The 19,846-nt window shown below is 35.9% G+C and overlaps 3 protein-coding genes across 3 annotated transcripts; 2 read left to right on the top strand and 1 right to left on the bottom strand.

The window, feature by feature from the left end:
• Positions 1 to 249: 249 nt before the first annotated feature.
• On the bottom strand, positions 250 to 4,609 carry rassf11 (Ras association domain family member 11). Its single transcript, XM_051116612.1, has 3 exons — positions 4,490 to 4,609; positions 4,036 to 4,139; positions 250 to 2,267 (listed from the first exon to the last, which is right to left on the bottom strand). Exons 2-3 carry the CDS (start codon positions 4,136 to 4,138, stop codon positions 961 to 963), a joined length of 1,410 nt encoding a protein of 469 aa, XP_050972569.1. The 5' UTR covers position 4,139; positions 4,490 to 4,609; the 3' UTR covers positions 250 to 960.
• Positions 4,610 to 5,479: 870 nt separating this feature from the next.
• apex2 (APEX nuclease (apurinic/apyrimidinic endonuclease) 2) lies at positions 5,480 to 10,416 on the top strand. Its single transcript, XM_051116385.1, has 6 exons — positions 5,480 to 5,682; positions 5,788 to 5,871; positions 6,058 to 6,238; positions 6,322 to 6,465; positions 6,911 to 6,980; positions 9,200 to 10,416. The coding sequence occupies exons 1-6, from the start codon at positions 5,568 to 5,570 to the stop codon at positions 10,286 to 10,288; spliced, it is 1,683 nt and encodes a 560-aa protein (XP_050972342.1). The 5' UTR covers positions 5,480 to 5,567; the 3' UTR covers positions 10,289 to 10,416.
• Positions 10,417 to 11,772: 1,356 nt separating this feature from the next.
• Positions 11,773 to 18,706, top strand: lrif1 (ligand dependent nuclear receptor interacting factor 1). Its single transcript, XM_051117472.1, has 4 exons — positions 11,773 to 11,935; positions 13,639 to 15,328; positions 15,411 to 15,641; positions 16,807 to 18,706. The coding sequence occupies exons 1-4, from the start codon at positions 11,928 to 11,930 to the stop codon at positions 17,770 to 17,772; spliced, it is 2,895 nt and encodes a 964-aa protein (XP_050973429.1). The 5' UTR covers positions 11,773 to 11,927; the 3' UTR covers positions 17,773 to 18,706.
• Positions 18,707 to 19,846: the final 1,140 nt, after the last annotated feature.

A 19,846-nucleotide genomic window follows, 5' to 3' on the forward strand; every position in this document is an offset into this window, starting at 1 on the left:
GAACCTTAAGGTTCTCCTATATACTTTTGTTAATGGTCTTGAATGAAACAATTCAATAAACATTTTATGAGAATCAAAGGCGTATTATGTTTAATTTTTATCAGCAAAGCACTGTACAGAACCTTTAAACATCACTTTCATGTCTTCGCACACTTAAAGGAATAGTTTGCTCAAAAATAAAAAATTCTGTCATTAATAACTCACCCTCATGTTGTTCCAAAACCGTAGGACTTTCGTTCATCTTAGACAGCAAGGATCTTAGGCCATGGTCAAGGCACAGAAATGCAGTAAGGACATTGTTAAAATAGTCCATGTGATATCAGTGGTTCAGCGAGATGGTCCTCACTTCAGGACACAAGATCTAGGGGGCAAGGTTGGATACAGATCCAACTCCTCCCACCTTACATATCCTTAAACCTACCTATCTCCACCCCCTAGATGTGGATCCAATCCTACTGGGTTCAACCGTAATTTTACGAAGCTACAACTTTTTGTGCGGAAAAACAAAAATAACTTCATTCAACGATTTATTCTACTGGGACAGTCTGTCACCATTAATGTGGGTACCACGAAGCATGCACTGAGCCTTGTTTTACAAGCAAAGGAATGAGAGGAAAAGTAATGGTCTTGGTACTCTCAGTAATGTTGCCTACTGTGGTGTGGAGAAGAAGAATTGTTGAATAAAGTAGTTAATTTGCGCACAAAAAGTATTCTTGTAGTTACATAAAATTACGGTTGAACCACTGATGTCACATGGACTATCTTAACGATGTCCTTACTACGTTTCTGTTCCCTAACCATGGTAGGACTCTTACTGAACGATGAACGGTCTTAAGGGTTTGGAATGACATGAGGGTAATTAATGACATAATTTTCATTTTTTTGATGAACTAACCCTTTAAAAATGAATGAGGTATCCATAAAACCTAAAAGAAAGCTGGTCTAGAAGTTTCAGGGTACTTAAACTCTGGTGCTTCCCAACTGTATGGTGATTTCAGAGCGGTGAACAATCTTGGGTTTTGTCACCGATGTTGGATTCTGTCTCTGAGACCATCGCGTCCACCATTCCCTCAGATCTTCTGGTCCGCTTAGAGGAGGATTTGATATTTGGTTTGCTGAAACAAGCACATACGGGAGTTTGGACTCCAGCGTTGTGACCACCCTTTTTGTTCCAGCATCTCCATGGGATCCATCTGCTGAGATCCGTATTTGTTTGACGCTTGTTTGGGCAGGTTTTAGTGCATCTGCTTGGATGTTTTCAGGGTGCTGTGAGTTTCTCAAGTCCATCGTTTGCAGTTTTTGTTTGTACTCTTCTAGTTTAGCTTTGCAGTCAGCGGCTTCCTCTTTTATCTGAAGGAACTGCTTTTGAAGGTCTTTCTCAAAGACTTCTTCTGCTTTGAGCTCATTGAGCCAGAAATTGAGCTGCTCCTCTTCCTCCGACGGCTGGTCGGAAACCTCCCTGGTAGCTTGTTGCTCAAGCTCAAGGATCAACTGGTCTGCCGACTCTATTTTCTGCTTTAGTTCTTGCAGACCGGCCTGTTGTTGGACAACTAGTCTTCTTAACTCTACAATCTCCTGACTCTCTGTCTCTTTTTGGATCGGTTGGACCAGAGGAATCACCGGACTTATGGTTTTCATGTCCTCTGTGGCTTTCTGTTTCTCTTCCTCTAGTCCTTCACATACAGCACTCTCATCAGTGCATCTCCCACGGTTCCCAAGGCAACTGATCAAAGGCTGATGTGGCACAACTCTATTTTTGTCTTTTTTGTCTCTTGCCTGCGGCATCCCAGTGGACGGGGAAGTTTTGGTTGGTTTGAGAGACGTGTTATCTGAGAGCCCATTTCCTTTATTGCCCTCCTCTTTCCCCTTATCTCGTCCTGATTGCTGCCTCCCGCCTCTGCCCAAGTTTTCCAACCAGCCCCATGCTTCTTCCATTAGTGTTAGCGACTTCCGTTTGGGTCTCTTTGGTTCCTCGGGCGGTGGCTCGGAGTGCAGGCAGAGGCGTGATAGCGGTGGGAGGCTCTGGCGGTGTTGGGCAATTGCCCCACTGCCTCTCCGGGCTCTCCCTGTCCCCTCCGCTCGCCTCATTTGGGCTTTGGGCTGGTTTGTTTCTTCCCCGAGGGATGGGCCGATGTGCTTCAAAGTGAGCTGCACCTCCTTAGCTTGCTCACCATATTTCTCTAAGGACTCTAAGAGACGTTCATCTGGAGTCACATTACGTTCATATTCCTTGAATTTTTCTCTCAGAGTGTATCGACCAGTGCGACCTAAGAGAGAACAACATTCAAAGTGATATTTTTGGGACAAATACAGATAATGATACAGATAATGCAGCCATGTATTATTTTATATTAAGGGATAGTTCACCCAAAAATTAAAATTCTGTCATTAATTATTCACCCTCAGGTCGTTCTAAACCGTAAGACCTTCTTTCATCTTTGAAACACAAATTAAGATATTTTTGATGAAATCCGAGAGCTTTCTGACCCTGCATAGACAGTAATGCTGAAATGTTCCCAGTCCCAGAAACATAGTAAGGACATTGTTAAAATGTGACATTAGTGGTTCAATCATAATTTTCAGAAGCTGAGAATACTTTTTGTGTGCAAAAAAAACAAAAACTTTTTTTCAAGAATTCTTCGCCTCCAAATCACGTCTTCCACTATTATCGAGAGTAAGTACCTCTGCACGTAAACAACGCGTAGAACATGCATGCACTGTTTACTTGTTTACGTGCAGAGGAACGCACATGTATTCAAATATATGATTTGGAGGAGAAGAATTGTTAAAGTCATTATTTTTGTTTTCTTTGTGCACAAAAAGCATTCTCGTTGCATCTGAGAATTACGGTTGGACCACTGATGTCACATGGACTATTTTAACAGTGTCCTTACTGTGTTTTTGGGTCTGAGAACATTTCAGTTACATTGCTGTATATGGAGGGTCAGAAAGCTCTTGGATTTCATTAAAAATATTTTAATTTGTGCTCTGAAGATGAACAAAGGTCTTACAGGTTTGGAACGACATGAGAGTGAATAATTAATGACAGAATAACACATGAAGTGCTAGCAATACAAAGGTCCAGAATAGAAACATAGTCCAGAATAGTGTAAGTTAGAATAAGCAAACTACTTTAATATTCTCAGGGATTTGGCCTTTTGGAAAGTCAGAACATTATTTTTTTTTAACCAGAACATTAACTAGTTTACTCAGCTTTATTTAATTCCTAAATTAAATGACTCTTCCTCTGTGGAACTCAAAGATATTTTGATATGAACTGTTTTTGTCCAGTGGAAGTCAGTGTAGTCCAAAACAAAATGGACTTTCATCGTTTGGACAAAAAAAACCAGACATTTTTCAAAATATTTTGATATGTTTCACAAGTAAATAAAGTTGTACAGGTTTGGGACAACATGAGGTTGAGTAAATCATGATGAATTTTCATCCCTTTAAAGGGATAGTTCACCCAAAAATAAAAATTCTGTCATTAATTACTCACTGTTATGTCATTCCAAATCCTTAAAACCTTCATTCATCTTCAGAACACAAATTAAGATATTTTTGATGAAATCTGAGAGCTTTCTGACCCTCGATAGACAGCAAGGGTATTCTCGTAGCTTCATAAAATTAAGATTGAACCACTGATGTCACATGGACTATTTTGTCAACGTTCTTGGTATCCATCTGGACCTTAAATGTGGTAGGACCCTTTCTGTCTCTGAAGGGTTAGAGAGCTCTCGGATTTCATCAATACTATCTTAATTTGTGTTCTGAAGATGAATGAAGGTCTTACAGGCTTGGAACGACATGAGGGTGAGTAATTAATGACAGAATTTTCATTTTTGGGTCAACTATCCCTTTAAGGCCTTTAAAAGCATTTGACCTTCTTAAAAATGTTCAGTATTTTTAGTAAATACCTGAAGACTAACTGAATGTTTTCTTCGTTTCCATGTTTTTGACAATAGTTTTATTGTTACTTAGCAGTTGTTTTATGAAATTATTAGCTCTGAGATGTTGGCCCAGACATTTACTTACCAAGTGCCCGGGCTAAAGCGACGACCACCTCCTGACATGTTGTTTTCTCAGTGACTCCACAAACTATGCGCTGAACTCCTTCGACATACACTTTTACCTCCATTCTAAAATAAAATTCAATAAGATGTTTGTTTTTTTCTGTCTAAACATTTCTTTAAGTCTAGAATGTTTCATTCTCAAGAAAATATCAATACAATGAAACTACTCTGCCACTGCTTTTTCACTCCATAATAAATATTCATTCCAAGTTCACTCAATAACAAACTACTAATGACTGGTTTATGTAGAAAAAAAAATAAATATATGTAATATGAACATTCAGTAAGCCAATGTTGTAATCTAGCATTTTGAATCTAGTTTTTTGGCAAATAAATTACATACTATCGAATAAGGTTGTATAGATGGCTGAGTTTATAAAAATAGTTTACGATTTTATAAAGGGTATGTACTGTACCTGTCTTGATGATCAGAAAATTCCTAAATTTCTTCAGTTGACTTTTAGTAAAATCCTTGCACTTTGATAAGAGGCAGTTTTCGTATATGTTGTCCTGGTGTGCATGGAAAAGTCTTCTTGTCATCCTTGACTTAACTGAACAAGTACAAACCCTTCCCTTCGGTAAACAGTCAGATCAAGACTGATAACAGACTGTAGACTGTTGTAGATGTTGGTATGTGTGTTTGTCTGCAGTGCAGTACATAAATTCCCCAGATATTTTTTTGGATGCTAATTATGTTGAATTATGTTGAGTAAACATGTTAACATTTGACTTATACTGGGGCCAAAACAGGGTTTTAGTTACTAAACATGCTTTATGTTTTCTTGCATGAGTTAATATCTTCTATATTTTAAAAATACTTGCATCCTTGCACTGAGATATTTAGAAGAACATGAGAACAGTAGGTTAATTAATGAAGAGACCTTTTTTAAAATAATAAAACTCTAATTGTAATATAAAATGGTATTATGATATAACTCTTTCACAAATACATATTTTTCTGTCTTGATTTAATTTGATGGTAATCAACTAATGCTCTGCATGTCAGAGAAGAAAAAAAAAACATTAAATGTAATTAATTTTAAAGGTATTTCAATTTATTGGAAAGAATATCAGAAACATCAGACATTAGAAAGAATAGGGTGAGTTGTAACACTAATAAAAAAGTGTACATTTTAAAATTTTGTGGTAATCAAATATAGCCTACTTGTGGCTTCCATATTTGTTTCTTTCAAAAGTGGTTCTGTACAAAAAAAAAAAAAAAGAGAAAAACTTGATCTTTAAATTATAAGCTATACAAGACACAAAAAATAAAAGGTTAATTATTATTTAAAAGGCTTCACTAAAATGCATTGTGGAAAGCTGCATACTGATTACAGAGCCATAGCCGTCTAATATTTAGACCAGTGGTATTTTGAATAAATGCAGGTGTACAGACTTTTATTTTGAAAACCTACGAGGCAGATAACAAAAATAAGGTCAGTACTTCACACATGCTTTCAGCTTGGGTCGTCCGACGTTTTTTGACATATAAACATGAAGGTTGTAACTTGGAACATAAACGGAATACGAACGTTTAAAAATGGCATCAAGAAAACTCTGGATTCATTCAATGCCGATATAATCTGCGTTCAAGAGACTAAAGTTACCCGTAAGTGTTTTAAAGAAGCGCGGGACTTTGAATGGGTTGATAAAGCACATGAGCCCTATTTTTAAACATTTAATACCTTTAACAGCTCAGCATACACTTTTTCAGGTGACCTGTTGGATGAAAAGACAGCAATTGTCGATGGCTACAATTCATACTTTAGTTTTAGCCGAGGACGAAGTGGATACTCAGGTAAAGCAGAGCACAGAAGCATTAAACACATGTGAAGGGTGCAAAGGGACTTAAATAAAAACTGTTTTCAACACTAGATTCGTGTCCGTATTTATTATTTCTTGTGATTGTTTTTACAATCACTGTTTGCAAATGTCTGTACTGTTCAGCTATGAATATGAACAACCTGATTTTCTCCGTAATCAGGCGTTGCCACCTACTGTAAGGATACCGCTACTCCATTCCTGGCCGAGGAAGGATTGACAGGTCTGCTGGCCAATCAGGGAGAGGCTGTTGGTTGCTATGGTGACCAGGTTGAGTTGTCCAGTGATGAGCTTCTTGCGCTAGACAGTGAAGGAAGGGCTGTCATCACTCAGCATCACTTCGTGTAAGTTTAAGGATCTTAACTTTTGGACATTTAACATGTTGTGAATGCTTCAAATGTTTACACACATTTGTTGTTATTCCCAGTGGCACAGATGGACCACAGAAGCTGACGGTTATCAATGTTTATTGTCCCCGAGCTGACCCAGAGAAACCTGAGAGAAAACAGTACAAGCTCCAGTTTTACCAGCTCCTTCAATGCAGAGCTGAAGCTCTCTTGAGTTCAGGGAGGTGAGAGAGAGCAAAGCATCACATGTTCATGTACACATACACACACAAAGCGCGTAAGTGTGGAACTATATTTTGGTTTTACAAAAAGAAGGAAAAAAATAGAGTTCAATACACTGATCCTATGAGCTAGTTTCACAGACAGGGCTTTGATAAAGCTAGTATTAGGCCATAGTTCAGTTAGGATATTAAAGTAATTTTCATAAACCTGGCTTAGAAAAAAACATTAATGCTGTGCACCTTTAGACTAAACAAGGGCACTGACATATTTCAAGATCAGTCAGTGCACGTTTCTTTCAGTTGAAACAGCTCAGACCTACATTTTTGTCTGGGACTAGAGTTAAGCCTTGTCTGTGAAACCGGGGGGTACATGTATTGTCATACAAGTTTTTTAAGATCTAAGATGCCTCCTATTTGTTTGATTAATGCATTCTCTGTCACTTTACAGTCGCGTGATTGTATTGGGAGATGTAAACACTTCTCATCGACCCATAGACCACTGTGATCCAGATGATGTGGTAGGTCCTTTAACATATTTCTCCATCACTATTTTAAGATTCCAGTTAACACCAGTTATCCTGACCAGGTGCAAAAAATTCTGTATAACGCAACACAGTCACAGTTTTTTTTTTTTTTTTTTTGTCAGTAAGAATTTTAAAAGGATTTGTTTAAGAGCTATAAGCCATGAACCAAACTAACCAGCAGAGCTGGATAGATTACATACAAATTGTAATTCGTTACTGATTCCAAATTACATTACAAAAATTGTAGTTAGTAATGTAATCCATTACATTACACATTTTAGGTAATATAATCAGACTACTTTTAGATTACATTTGACCTAACTTAAATAGGATTTAAAGAGGATAATATTGTACTATACTGACATAGAAGTACAAAGAGTAAGAAAATATATTCCATTTGTTGTTATTAAACAATAGGAAGTGTATTAAACATTATATTACGCCAAGGTTTCCCAAACTGGTGTTTGTTAAGGAACTGCAGGGGGTTTATGAGTTTAATAAAAAGCTAATAAGTAATTATATCATAAAAATGTTAAATTAATATAAATCATGTAAATAAAAAATAAAAAAAATTAAATATTTTATTTGTTTACCTGCATGTCATGTGACCATAACCAACATCATAGAACCAACGAACATGCAAATGTGATTATTAAAATATTTATTTTAAAATGTTATTTTCATTCACTTCATTCATGTAAATATATTAGGTGAAAGAGTTTCAGATGACAAAAAAAGTTTGTGAATTTGAGCATTTTAATGTGTTTGAAAGACAACCCTTACAAAGACAACTACATGGTTAAGTAACCTACAGCGTGATCATTCAAATAAAAATCAGTGTGTTTAGTAGTTGATGCAATGTTAAAACACTTCTTAAACCTGAAATGATTTTTGTAAATCAGTGGTCAAATGCTGTGTCGCCACCTGAATAATGATTGATCTTTGTGCGAATGTCCACAAAACTTGAAGACTTTCTGAATGCATACAAGCAGTGGGCTACTTTAGAAAGGAAAACTTAAAAAATGAAAAAAAAGAAATTAGGGGGAATCAGTAAATTATGAATGACTTATTGCTATTATGTAAATAATATGTAATCACGTCAGGATCCATAAAAAAGTAACTGTAGTCTGATTCTGAGTATTTTACAATGTAATTTAAAATCTGTAATTTTAAAATCTAATTACAAGTTACAACCCAGCTCTGCTAACCAGCTATGAGATAAATCACAGTGTTACAAATTTTGATTTTATGCGAAAAGTATTTGAAAATTTTACCAAAAAAACAAAACAAAACAAAAGATACCAAAAGGTTTAATGTATTGAACAGCTTTAATGAGGAAAGATCTACAATCCTAAGAAGCATTGCAAATTACATAATATATATGAATTTAACTTGATTTAAATATGTAGATGTACAGGGTGGGCCATTTATATGGATACACCTTAATAAAATGGGAATGGTTGGTGATATTAACGTCCTGTTTGTGGCACATTATAAGTGGTCAGAAACTTGTAAATAACTCATGAAAGAATAAAGTTACGTTAAAACCAAGCACACCATTGTTTTTCTTGTGAAATTCCCAATAAGTTTGATGTGTGATGTATCCATATAAATGGCCCTCCCTGTAGACAAGATGTTATATGAGAGCTTAGAAAGTCTGACTCAATAACTTCATTCACAGTGCTTCATAGAAAAATTTTGCACGGGTGTATTTGTAGCAACAGCCAAAAATATAATATAATATAATATAATATAATATAATATAACTATTATTATATAATAGATTATGTTCCATTAAGATATTTGGTAAATTTTCTAGAAACAATAGAAACAATGTGGTATTATAGCTTAAGAAAAAAACTGACTATTAACACCCACATAGTAAGTCTGTTTGTAACGGTTTATAAGGTGTTGATAAAAATCAATTACATATGGAGAAATTTAGTGGCATTTCTATTTCCAGAACCTGACTATTTTACTGTATATAATAATAAGTGGAGCAGTATTTCCACTTGGACCAATTAGATTTCATTGTGGGTGGAGTCACCTAATAGAGACAGTAACAACATAGAAATATAGACTAGCCAACCAAGCAAATGTCTTCTTGTAACTGGTTTGGACAAAAACTGGAATGTACACAGAAGAGGTATATTTCATTGCATTATTGCACACATACTGGCACATACCTCTCTTACTACTGTTCTGCCATTTAGGATAACTTTGAAGATAATCCTGGGAGGAAGTGGCTGGATCATTTCCTTTTTGGAAAAGCAGAAAAAGCTCAAAATGGAAATACTGAAGATGAACTTGAAGAAATCTCCCCGAAATCTGCCTCTGGTGGGAAGTTTGTCGACTCCTTCCGCCGTTTCCACCCGAAGCGCTCCAACGCCTTCACATGCTGGTCCACACTTACGGGTGCCAGGCAGACCAACTATGGCACACGTATCGACTACATCTTCGCCGACCACTGTCTGGTGGAATCAGCCTTTACTGGCGTGGACATTATGCCGGAGGTGGAGGGATCCGATCACTGTCCCGTATGGGCGCAGCTCAGCTGTACCCTCCAGTCGAGTCCCAAGTGCCCACCTATGTGTACACGTCACATGCCAGAGTTCACTGGCAGACAGCAGAAACTTTCACGCTTTTTTGTCAAAGTTTCAGACAAAGAGAGGTTCTCTGAAGAGAGTCTACCTGGATCACAAGATTCAGGGGAAATTCGGGAAAACCTGAATCCTGTACCACAGGGGAACAGTGTTGCAAAGAAGAGACCGACATGTAAAGAAAAAGACACAAATGCACAAAAAGCCAAAAGAAGCAAGCAGATGAAAACGGAAAGCAATGTTAAAGGAGGTCTTTTAGCTTTCTTTAAGCCTAAACAAACACCATCGATCTCTTCAAGTGGAAACCTGAGCCCGAAACAGACAGAATCGTCTCAGGATAGTCTACGTAGTGAGAGCGACACAAGAAGCTGCCCTGGCGATGTGCAAACGGAGACCAGTCTTTCCATGGTGACAGAGACGGAGACTGAAAATCAGGATGAAGTGGAAGGAGAATCGACATCCGTAGAGAAGTCAAAGGACTGTAAGAAGGGGCCATGCGCTGGTTTTTGGAAAGCGGTTTTGCATGGGCCTCCTCAACCACCACTGTGTAAATCACATAATGAGCCCTGTGTCTTACGCACTGTGAAAAAAGCAGGACCTAATTTAGGCAAACAGTTTTTTGTATGTGCCCGTCCTCAAGGCCATGCCTCCAATCCTCAAGCCAGGTGTAATTTTTTTGCCTGGGTAGATAAAGGAAAGTAATATAAGCTCAAGGAATCTGTATGCATACTGTATATTTCATATTTTGATTGTATATTTTGTTTTATATGTAACATTTTTATTGTGCAACTAACAATTTTAAATGATAAATAAATAACCTTTTGAATTTCGGTTTAGTATCATATATTTCTAGGTTCAACATTGTTCTTCAGACGTTCCTCTTTAAAAGACAAAATGATCAACATTTGGTTTTCGACCACTGAAGATATGTATAATTTACCTAATTACTTGTGGGGTCACATTGAAATCTTCATATCTTTGGAAATTAACCATATCCACCTTTTTATTCTCGTAAGAGCGGTCATTTGTAAATTTTATGGGACTGGCTGACTCAGCATCTAGCTATTTTTAGCTGTACAAAACAGCTAATTTTGCTGCTTGATATTGCAAACTGGTGTGTCTTACCATATTGTTTTAATGTAATATCTTTATGGTTTGCAGTGCAAAAAGTTTTACTGTTTACTGCACTTCTCGTTATTTCCCTACAGCGGCTTATGAACCAGGAGTCTAACGCATTACCAGAGAACAGCTTGCTTCTGCATTTAAAAATAAGGTGGATAGGGACTTAAAAATAGGAATGTCAAAAGAATGGTTTGTTAAGAACCGAAATCTAAAGGGATATTAGGATATCTTTGATAATTCTTGAGTTACAGCTACTCAGACTTGGGGGAAAAAAAACTGAAAAAGTCATTTTTCCCAATTCTGAACTCTAACCATTGGCATGTACAGCAACAAAGATTATTAAAGTCAGTAGATTTTAGATTTAGATTTTTTTACACTAGTTGAAATTGCTTATTTCTCTGGATTTAAACATTCTTCGAAACATTTGGGATAATGTAAGTACACAAGTCAGCAAAATATATGTTTTTTGGATACTATTTAATCAAAAAATCGTACATATATTGTACAAATTTTAAGTTTAAAATTCATCAGCTGAGCAGGAGTTCATCTGGAGTTTCTGAATATAAAGGTTTTGTTGTTCTTATAAGTACTGTGTGTGTGGCAATGAGTTAAAATAGCACATTCAATTTTAAGTGTAAAACATTTGAGAAATAGGATCTTGCCTTAGAATATATTGCGTGTTATCTTTTTTGTTAATATTTTCCCCATTTTGTGTTTTTTTTCTTTCATTGTTTCTTTTCTTTAATTTGTTCTTTATCCTTTTTCTCTGTCGTATTTGTTGTTTCTGTTTCACTTGTGCTTGTTGTATCGTTAGTTCTATCGATTTCGGTTTTCCTTTTGATTTCATTTCCTTATTTTTTTCCTTTACCGTTTGATTGATTTATTTATTTATTCATTCATTCATCCTTTCTTTTGATTTATTTATTTAATTTTCAGCCAGGTTGCTCTGTCTTGTTTACTACTTTTCTTTTTTCTCATTTATTATTTCTTGTTTCTCTCTTTTGCCTTGTTCACTCGTTTTTTACCTTGATCTTTCGTTATTTTTGTCTTCCTTCCCTTTGCGGTTCAAAGGCTTCAGGTGTCTTTTATTTTGATAAACATACTTCCGGTGCGAGTTTTACATTACATCCTGTAAATCCTGTAGATAAAATCTAACGATGCGCAGAAGAAATAGTCGACAATAGATATTTTTAAGGTGTGATGCCTACATATATTCACGATGGAGGGGTAAGTTGATCAATTCCGCTTCTACGCGTTAAGAATCGAGTGTGTTCTTGTTCGGTCGTTGTAAGCTCCAAAATGGCGAGTGTTTTGGTGACTTGTAGCGAGCGCGTATGTTGCCTCAGAAAACGCGCAAAACCGAGCATATTTTAAAAAACATCTATAGAAACTCAACAGTTCTTCTACAAAGATAGACGTTAATCGGCTTACAGCTGACATATGCGATAAATTAATATTCAGAAGATGTTTAATGCCAACAGTTTTACACTTGGTTACAACTTGAAGTACTTCGTTTCTTCCGTTACTTTGTATCTTTTTTAACCATTTAATAAATGCATTTATTAATATGACATTGGTCAGTTACACAGAATGCTACATATAAACAATATTTTTAAACAATTGGAACCATAGGCGTAAATTATTAATCACAAGTTTGTGATCTGTAAGCTTTCTAAAGCTATTTATTTGAAAATAATAGTAATACAGTAGAAACAGTAATACTGTATTCCTCCAATATAAAAATAACTGTTTTGTATATATTGTAATTTATTCCCAGGAATTACTCCAGTTCTAATATAATAATTCGGTGCACAAGAAACATTTCTTATCATTATCAATGTTGAAAACAGTTTATTATGTAGCTGTTTTTAAACTGTTGTGCATATATATATATATATATATATATATATATATATATATATGTGTGTGTATATATATACATGTGTGTGTATATATATATATATATATATATATATATATATATATGTGTGTGTGTGTGTGTATGTATGTATGTCTGCCTGCATGTACAGTACCACTCAAAAGTTTTTGAACAGAAAGATGTTTAAAGTTTAAAAAAAAAATCTTCTGCTTGTCAAACCTGCCTTTATTTGATCCAAAGTACAGCAAAAACAGTAAATAAATGAATAAAAAGTAAGTTATTCCTGTCATCAAAGCTAACGTTTCAACATCATTACTCCAGTCTTCAGTGTCACATGATCCTTCAGAAATTGTTCTAATATGCTGATTTGCTGTTCAAGAAACATTTATTATTATTATTATTATTATTGTTGTATAGAATAGAAAATTTCAAATATCAGCATTTATCTGAAATTAAAAGCTTTTGTAACATTATACCATTCAAAAGCTTGGAGACAGTTTTTTTTTTTTGGAGGGTGGAAAGAAATTATAGAAATTAATACTTTTATTTAGCAAGGATGCCTTAAATTGATCAAAAGTGATGATAAAGACATTTATAATGTTACAAAAGATTTTTATTTTTCTATTCATCAAAGAAACCTGAACAATTTCTCTGTTTTCAACATAACAATTTTTTTGAGCAGCAAATCAGAATATTAGAATGATTTCTGAAGGATCATGTGACTGGAGTTATGATGCTAAAATTAAGCTTTGAAATCACAGGAATAAATTACATTTTGAAATGTATTGAAATAGAAAACTGTTATTTTAAATAATAAAAATATTTCAGAATTTTACTGTTTTTGCTGTACTTTGGATCAAATAAATGCAGGCTTGGTGAGCAGATAAGACTACAGTCTGTTCAAAAACTTTTGACTGGTAGTGTATATTTATTCTAGTTTAAAGGAGTTTTATCTGTTTTCAGTCCTTGTTAATTCTGATTCATATAGTATTTTCATAGTTAACAGAATATTAAAGCTAATTTTGATGTGTAATTTTTCTTTATCTTTTAGTGGAACAGGAGTCTATTACCAAGCAATGCCTGCGGTGGGACCCGATGGGAAAAATGTCATGAAGCTGATTCCTGTCCAGAAAGTAAACGGACAATTTTATCAGACACCATTTAGCACAGAAAGAGACAGTGTGGATCTACAACTGAAAGCCTATGCAAAACCGGTTCATCCACCTGCCGCCTCTTTATCTCAAACTCGGCTTCCTTCCCTTCAGCCCATATCAGAGGGACGGTATGTCCTAAAAACTCTGCCGCAGGTCAGAACTGTATCTAACTCCGTTAAAACTCCACACGATGGCACGAATGACCTCATGAGTCACAATCCGAAGCCAGTGCATGTTCCTCTTTCAACACCCTCGCTTTCTCAGTATTCAGTCCAGTTATCTCCACAGCCCAATGGACTGGGCATGGCTGCGGTTCAAACGTTGCCGGTTACGGTTAAGTCGCCTGTTCTCCCAAACGGTCATTTCCTGCAGATCCCTCCGAATGCGAAAGTTAGGACGCTGCCGGCCACTGCGCTCCCACAGTCCATCAAATGCCGGATAATGAACTCCGTGAGTAACACCCCTAACCCCCAAAAGGGTCCACCAACTGTTGTCCTGGTTTCCCCTGTGAACTCTGTGAAGCTTAATTCTGACCAGCAAGTGGTTTCGGTTACAAAGCCAAGTCAAATACAGAAGACCCTGTTTCAGAATCCCACTGCAAACTTGCAAACACCTGTTTCCATTTCTAAAACAAATGAAGAAGGGAACACTCCCATTAAATGGGTCGTCCAGGAGAGAATGGGTGCATCCGGTCCTTGCCTTGTACCTGTAACGACACAGAATGTCAACTCTGACACTGTAAAAGCAGTCAAGCATATCAACTCGGTCGGGACAGCAAATGAAATCGCACCAAACAAACCCACATCTCCTCAGACCGGTCAAGAAAAGATCACCCAAGGCAAAGACAACGCCCTGGTCATGTGCAACGGGAAAGTCTATTTTGTGGCTAAGAAAAATTCGGAGATCGCCAAGGATGTGTTGATCAGTGAAGGTGGGAAAAGAGGGGTTGTCAGCACCTCTCCTGCCCTGCCTGCTAGCTCCGCTCTTGGGACAAACTCTTCGAAGCAAGACCCAAAAATAAATTCTTCTAAGCAAGACCCAAAAATGAATGTAAGTGAAATCATTGATCTCTGTGACGACGATGAGGAGACGTCCACGTGTCTGGGAGGTGCCCCGGGAAATTTGCCCACACCAAGTCAAACAGAGGTGGATGAGAGCGATGAAGACTCGAATGTAATATTTGTTTCGTATATTCCACCCAAGTCAGAGACTCGTGCTGGTGATAAAATGGAGAAAGCTGCCTCTCAGAACAAATGCGAGGAAGTTCGACACACGGAGGCGAACGCAAAGTCTGTTTCTCAGAACGAAGGGGAAAAAACGGCACATACAGAAATGGAAAAAAACGGTGGTACGGATAATCCTTCGACCAAAACGGGTGATGCGATGGTGAATGAGCAGGTTGAGGAAAATGAAACGGCTGAAATTAACTTGAGTTGTCTTTCTGATGATGTGGATATGGAGGCCGATAAAGACTTGGAGAGCAGATGTTCATCAAGATGTCAAGATAACGCAGTTATCACTGAAACTGTCAGCATTTTGGAACTGCCCCAAAATATCTGTGTTCAAGCCATTGATGATACTGAAAAGGTAATATACCACAATTAAACAATGTGATTTTTAGTGAAATCATTTATTTCTGACATTTAATGCATTCTTCGCTTTGTCTCAGGTCTTTGAAAATTCAGCCTCTGATCAGAGGAGTCAACCCAAGAGTGACTGTCAACTCAGAAAAGAATTTGGCATCACATCTTATATAGAAATTTGCTTGCAAAGAACAAAGCCAATTGTGAAGCCGGAACAAGTGACAGAGAAATTTATCATAAATAAACGCACACTAGACGGCCTTCGTAAAGTGATTCAGGAGTCAAAATTGCAGTCAAAAATACAGCAGATGATGCAGGTGAGTTACATATTTATGCATCTAAACTGTGTTGTAATACACACCAAACCATGTATTACAGAAGATATTATTTAAATGAATTTCAGGTCACTGAAATGATTTAAAAATTTAAAATTGTTGATTGAGATCAAGCTGAATTCAATGTAAATATAAATATTGGATGAATATCTTAAACATTAGAAATGCTAGCTGAAATAAAATTTGTAAAATATAATATTTCTTAAATTAAACTTTAAAGCTAAAATTGAAAAAAGAAATCTTAAGTGACATGTTAAAAAAAACTAATAAAAATGACAAAACAAACAATTAAAATTTTGAAATGTAAACTAAAATTAAGTAATAATAAAAGCTAATTCAAAAAATGTAATACATTCTCTCTCTCTCTATATATATATAGAATATATATATTCTCTTTCTCTTGTTTTTCCTAGGGAAAAAAACTTTCCTGAACTGAAAAGTAAAACTAAATTTAAAAATTCTCTGTCGACCATTTTTGTACAATACCAGTCAAAGGTTTTTGGACAGTAAGATTTTCAATGTTTTTTCAAAGAAGTTTCTTCTGCTCATCAAGCCTGTATTTATTTGATCCAAAGTACAGCAAAATTGTGAAGTATTTTTACTATTTAAAATAACTGTTTTCTATTTGAAAATTATTTTAAAATATAATTTATTCCTGTGATTTTAAAGCTGAATTTTTAGCATTATTACTCCATATGATCATACTCATATGATCATTGTAATATTCTGATTTGCTGCTCAAAAACATTTATTATTATTATTATTATTATTATTATTATTATTATTATGTTGAAAGCAGAGTAGATTTTTTTTCAGGTTTCTTTGAAGAATAGAAAGTTCAGACGTACAGCATTTATCTGAAATAGAAGACTGGAGTAATTATGATGCTGAAAATTTAGCTTTGATCACAGGAATGAATTTTTAAAATATATTCAATTAAAAAGCAGTTATTTTAAATAGTATAAATATTTCACAACATTACTGTTTATGTTGTATTTTGGATCAAATAAATTCAGTCTTGGTGAGCAGAAGACACTTCTTTAAAAAATGTAAAAAAATCTTACTGTCCAAAAACTTTTGACTTGTAGTGTATGACTGTGTGTGTAACAGCATTGATTAATTTCATGCCTCTTTGTTCATTTGCTAGGTTCCCTATACAAAAACGGAGGAGGATGAAGGCCTGAAAGTCAAAAGAATAAGGGCAGAGCAGGATGGGAATAAAGATATTCCCTCTCTAAACTCCACAGACATTTCACCTGCCTCTAAATGCTCAATTGTTCTTGTGGAAGACAGTTCGGCTTGTCAAGAAGAGGTTCGTTCATCAACAGAATCTAAAGCCGATAAGGTTTATATGCAATCTGAAATGCCAGCAGATTGTACTGGTACCTCTGAACAAAAAGCAAAACAGACTCCTAGTCATCCCTCATCGCCTTCCTCTCAAAGAAAGACCTCAGCGCGGCCTAAAAAAGGTAAGGTGTGCACGGCCTGTCCTTGTGGGACCATTTTAGGGGCTGCCGAAGTCACTTCATCCCTCAGTTCACAAGACAGACCGAACCCAAGTACTGCTGTTGAGTCACACAAAGGGACAAGAAAAAACGCTTTAAATAAAACCCCAGTGGAGAGTAGCCAACCTCAGAATCGGGAACCAAAAAATCAAGATCCTGTTAAGAAACAAGGGAAAAAACGGTCAAGAAGTCCTCGTAAAGACAGAGTTCCGTTAGAAAGCTCTACTAGTGAAATCTCCTCACCTAATAGTTCAGTGAATAGTACATCAAGTGCTTCATCTTCATCCAGTTTCCAAGGCTGCAACAACCAGATTGAACTGTCCTCAATCAGAACAGACTATGGTAATGTGACAAGCAGCGATGCAGGTGCTGAAACTTCACAGCAAGACGCCAACCAGGTGCAAACAGCGTCATACAACCCAAACATGTCGTTCTTGAAAAAACAGCATGGTTCCAAAATAGACAAATTTCCAACAGAGTCACTGTACACGACAGAGACGCTGGATGCTGAGGAGATAAAACGGCGTGAGAGAATCGAACGTTTGAAGGATCTCCTTAAGGAGAAAGAGGCTGCGCTGGAGCGGATGCAGAAGAGCATGAACAATTAGTCATGTCTCTACGTTATCAAAAACTGTACACAGCATGACAAATTAAATACAACTGGGAAAACCACCAATAAATGTACAAGAAAATTTGTATATAGTTTGTACACCATGTTTATTTACTGACTGTTTTTCCTTTTTAATGTTTACCAGATCTCAGTGTCATGATCTGTTTTATTCCGTCTTTGGCTTACTAAGCATTTTGTGTCGTTTGTCTTATTTATAGTTGACTGTAGTACATTTAGGCAACTTAAGATGCCATCATATCAGTTTTGATTTGTGCCTTTATTAATATCTTGTTTTTTGTAGTTACGTGTAGTGTAAAAACCTCATTTCATAACAAAAAAAGCAATTCAGTAAATAATTCAATGCACTTTTTGAAACTGAAACGTTTTAAACTGAAGACCGCAGTAAATGACATGAACATACAAGTTCAATTCTATTTTTATAGTCGTCAATGCCTATTAAACTTTCTTAAAATGTTGCTTGTATTCTTGCTATCTTGCTACCTTGCTAAATTACTAATTCATGCTTTAGATCCCTTGTAACTGTTTTGGTCAGTATTGTAGTTGTTTACTTTTTAAATTTGTAACCTCAAAATGTACAAACCCATGTTCAGCTTGAGTTGTCATGCTGTATTGGACTGCTTGTAACAAAAAACATGTTGGAAAGTGTTATCAGATTCTTAATGGTACAGATTATTTGAAAATGACCAGACACTGGATTTGCCATTAACCTTTTATTTGTAGTTATGACAGCATGTTTTGTGATTCAACAAAGGTTCTGTTGTGTTATTCATAAGTAATGGCCATATTACATTAAAACCAATCACCAAAAAATCACTGTTTATGTTATGAAGCATCATACAAAAGCAATAGTTTCTAAATAATAATGCCACTGTACAAATGTGGCAGCCACAGCGCAATGCATGTTCAATAACATAGGGATAAAAAAAGTCATACGCTATTCAAAACTTATTCATAGAAATAATGATGACTGTGTATGGACTTAAAGACATGCAGCTTTATTTCCAAGCTTTTATACTTTTGCTCCAAGCAAGATGATGCACTGTTAAGACTATTATTTTAATACAGTATAGTATAGTAAGAAGCTTGTGTGTTTCTGCTAACAAGCCATTATATATGCTTGTGTCTAATGTCATATACATAATGACATTTTGTGTCAGGAGCGTACAGTAGACACTCATCAGAAATTTCTATCTTTCTAAATACTTCTATACTATTGGTTAATACTGCTGGTTATCCTGCCTGAAAAGACTAAACATTACAGACAAGCATCAGTTAAGTTTGGCTGTCAGTCAGTGATTTCCTCTGCTTGTGGGGAACAGCAATGAGCACTTTAACACTTTCAGTGGTTTCAGCGGTTGCTGTCAGAGTATACAGCAATGCAGTCATAAATATGTGACCCTGGACCACAAAACCAGTCTTTAGTGTCAACTGAGATGTTAAGTGCCCTGTGCTGAGGCTCCTGGATAAACGTCGCTTTTCTTCTGCCGCACATGAGAAAAAAGGAAAAAAAAAAAAAAAAAACCCACTTTGAAATGTACATTGTTTGATTGTAAGGTCAATTAAAAGTAATAATGTCAATTTATAATATAACAGTTATGTCATAATTATTCAGCCCCTATTCAACATTGCTGTTTTTAAGTCACTTACTTATTTTTATGCTAGGGAACAAAACTGTCTTAAAAAAAACAATGAAGCCTTTAGAAAAAAAAAAAAAAAAAAACGCACATGACAGAATTAGCTTGGGCTGTTACACATAGATATATTTAGCCTATGCATGTGCTGAAGTTGAGTACCAAATGTGGTAAAGTCAACAGAGCTCTCACAAAAGTAACAGAGAAGAAATATCCCTCCATCATCAACCTCTTATATGGAACCGGGTTGCGAGAAGAAATACTTTTATTATATTAGAAAGTTCCTAGAGACACAGCTGGCAGCCTTATTCCATTCCAGTTTAAAGTGTGTTGTACCAGAAAACCATTAATGGTGTTGAACAAAAAAGCACAATATCATAAAATTTTTGATTACAGCAACTGAGAAAAACTGCAATGTAC

This window comes from Labeo rohita, chromosome 8 (assembly GCF_022985175.1).
Source record: "Labeo rohita strain BAU-BD-2019 chromosome 8, IGBB_LRoh.1.0, whole genome shotgun sequence".
Taxonomy (NCBI): Eukaryota; Metazoa; Chordata; class Actinopteri; order Cypriniformes; family Cyprinidae; genus Labeo; species Labeo rohita.

What these genes read in the sequence shown, in the direction of transcription:
- rassf11 (XM_051116612.1), bottom strand. Translation starts at nt 4,138, where the DNA reads ATGGAGGTAAAAGTGTATGTCGAAGGAGTTCAGCGCATAGTTTGTGGA. An exon ending in CGCTTTAGCCCGGGCACTTG is followed by an intron (nt 2,268 to 4,035) that starts GTAAGTAAATGT and finishes GTTCTCTCTTAG; the next exon opens with GTCGCACTGGTCGATACACT.
- lrif1 (XM_051117472.1), top strand. An exon ending in CCATTGATGATACTGAAAAG is followed by an intron (nt 15,329 to 15,410) that starts GTAATATACCAC and finishes GCTTTGTCTCAG; the next exon opens with GTCTTTGAAAATTCAGCCTC. An exon ending in AAATACAGCAGATGATGCAG is followed by an intron (nt 15,642 to 16,806) that starts GTGAGTTACATA and finishes TTCATTTGCTAG; the next exon opens with GTTCCCTATACAAAAACGGA.
- apex2 (XM_051116385.1), top strand. Translation starts at nt 5,568, where the DNA reads ATGAAGGTTGTAACTTGGAACATAAACGGAATACGAACGTTTAAAAAT. An exon ending in ATCACTCAGCATCACTTCGT is followed by an intron (nt 6,239 to 6,321) that starts GTAAGTTTAAGG and finishes TGTTATTCCCAG; the next exon opens with TGGCACAGATGGACCACAGA. An exon ending in ACTGTGATCCAGATGATGTG is followed by an intron (nt 6,981 to 9,199) that starts GTAGGTCCTTTA and finishes TCTGCCATTTAG; the next exon opens with GATAACTTTGAAGATAATCC.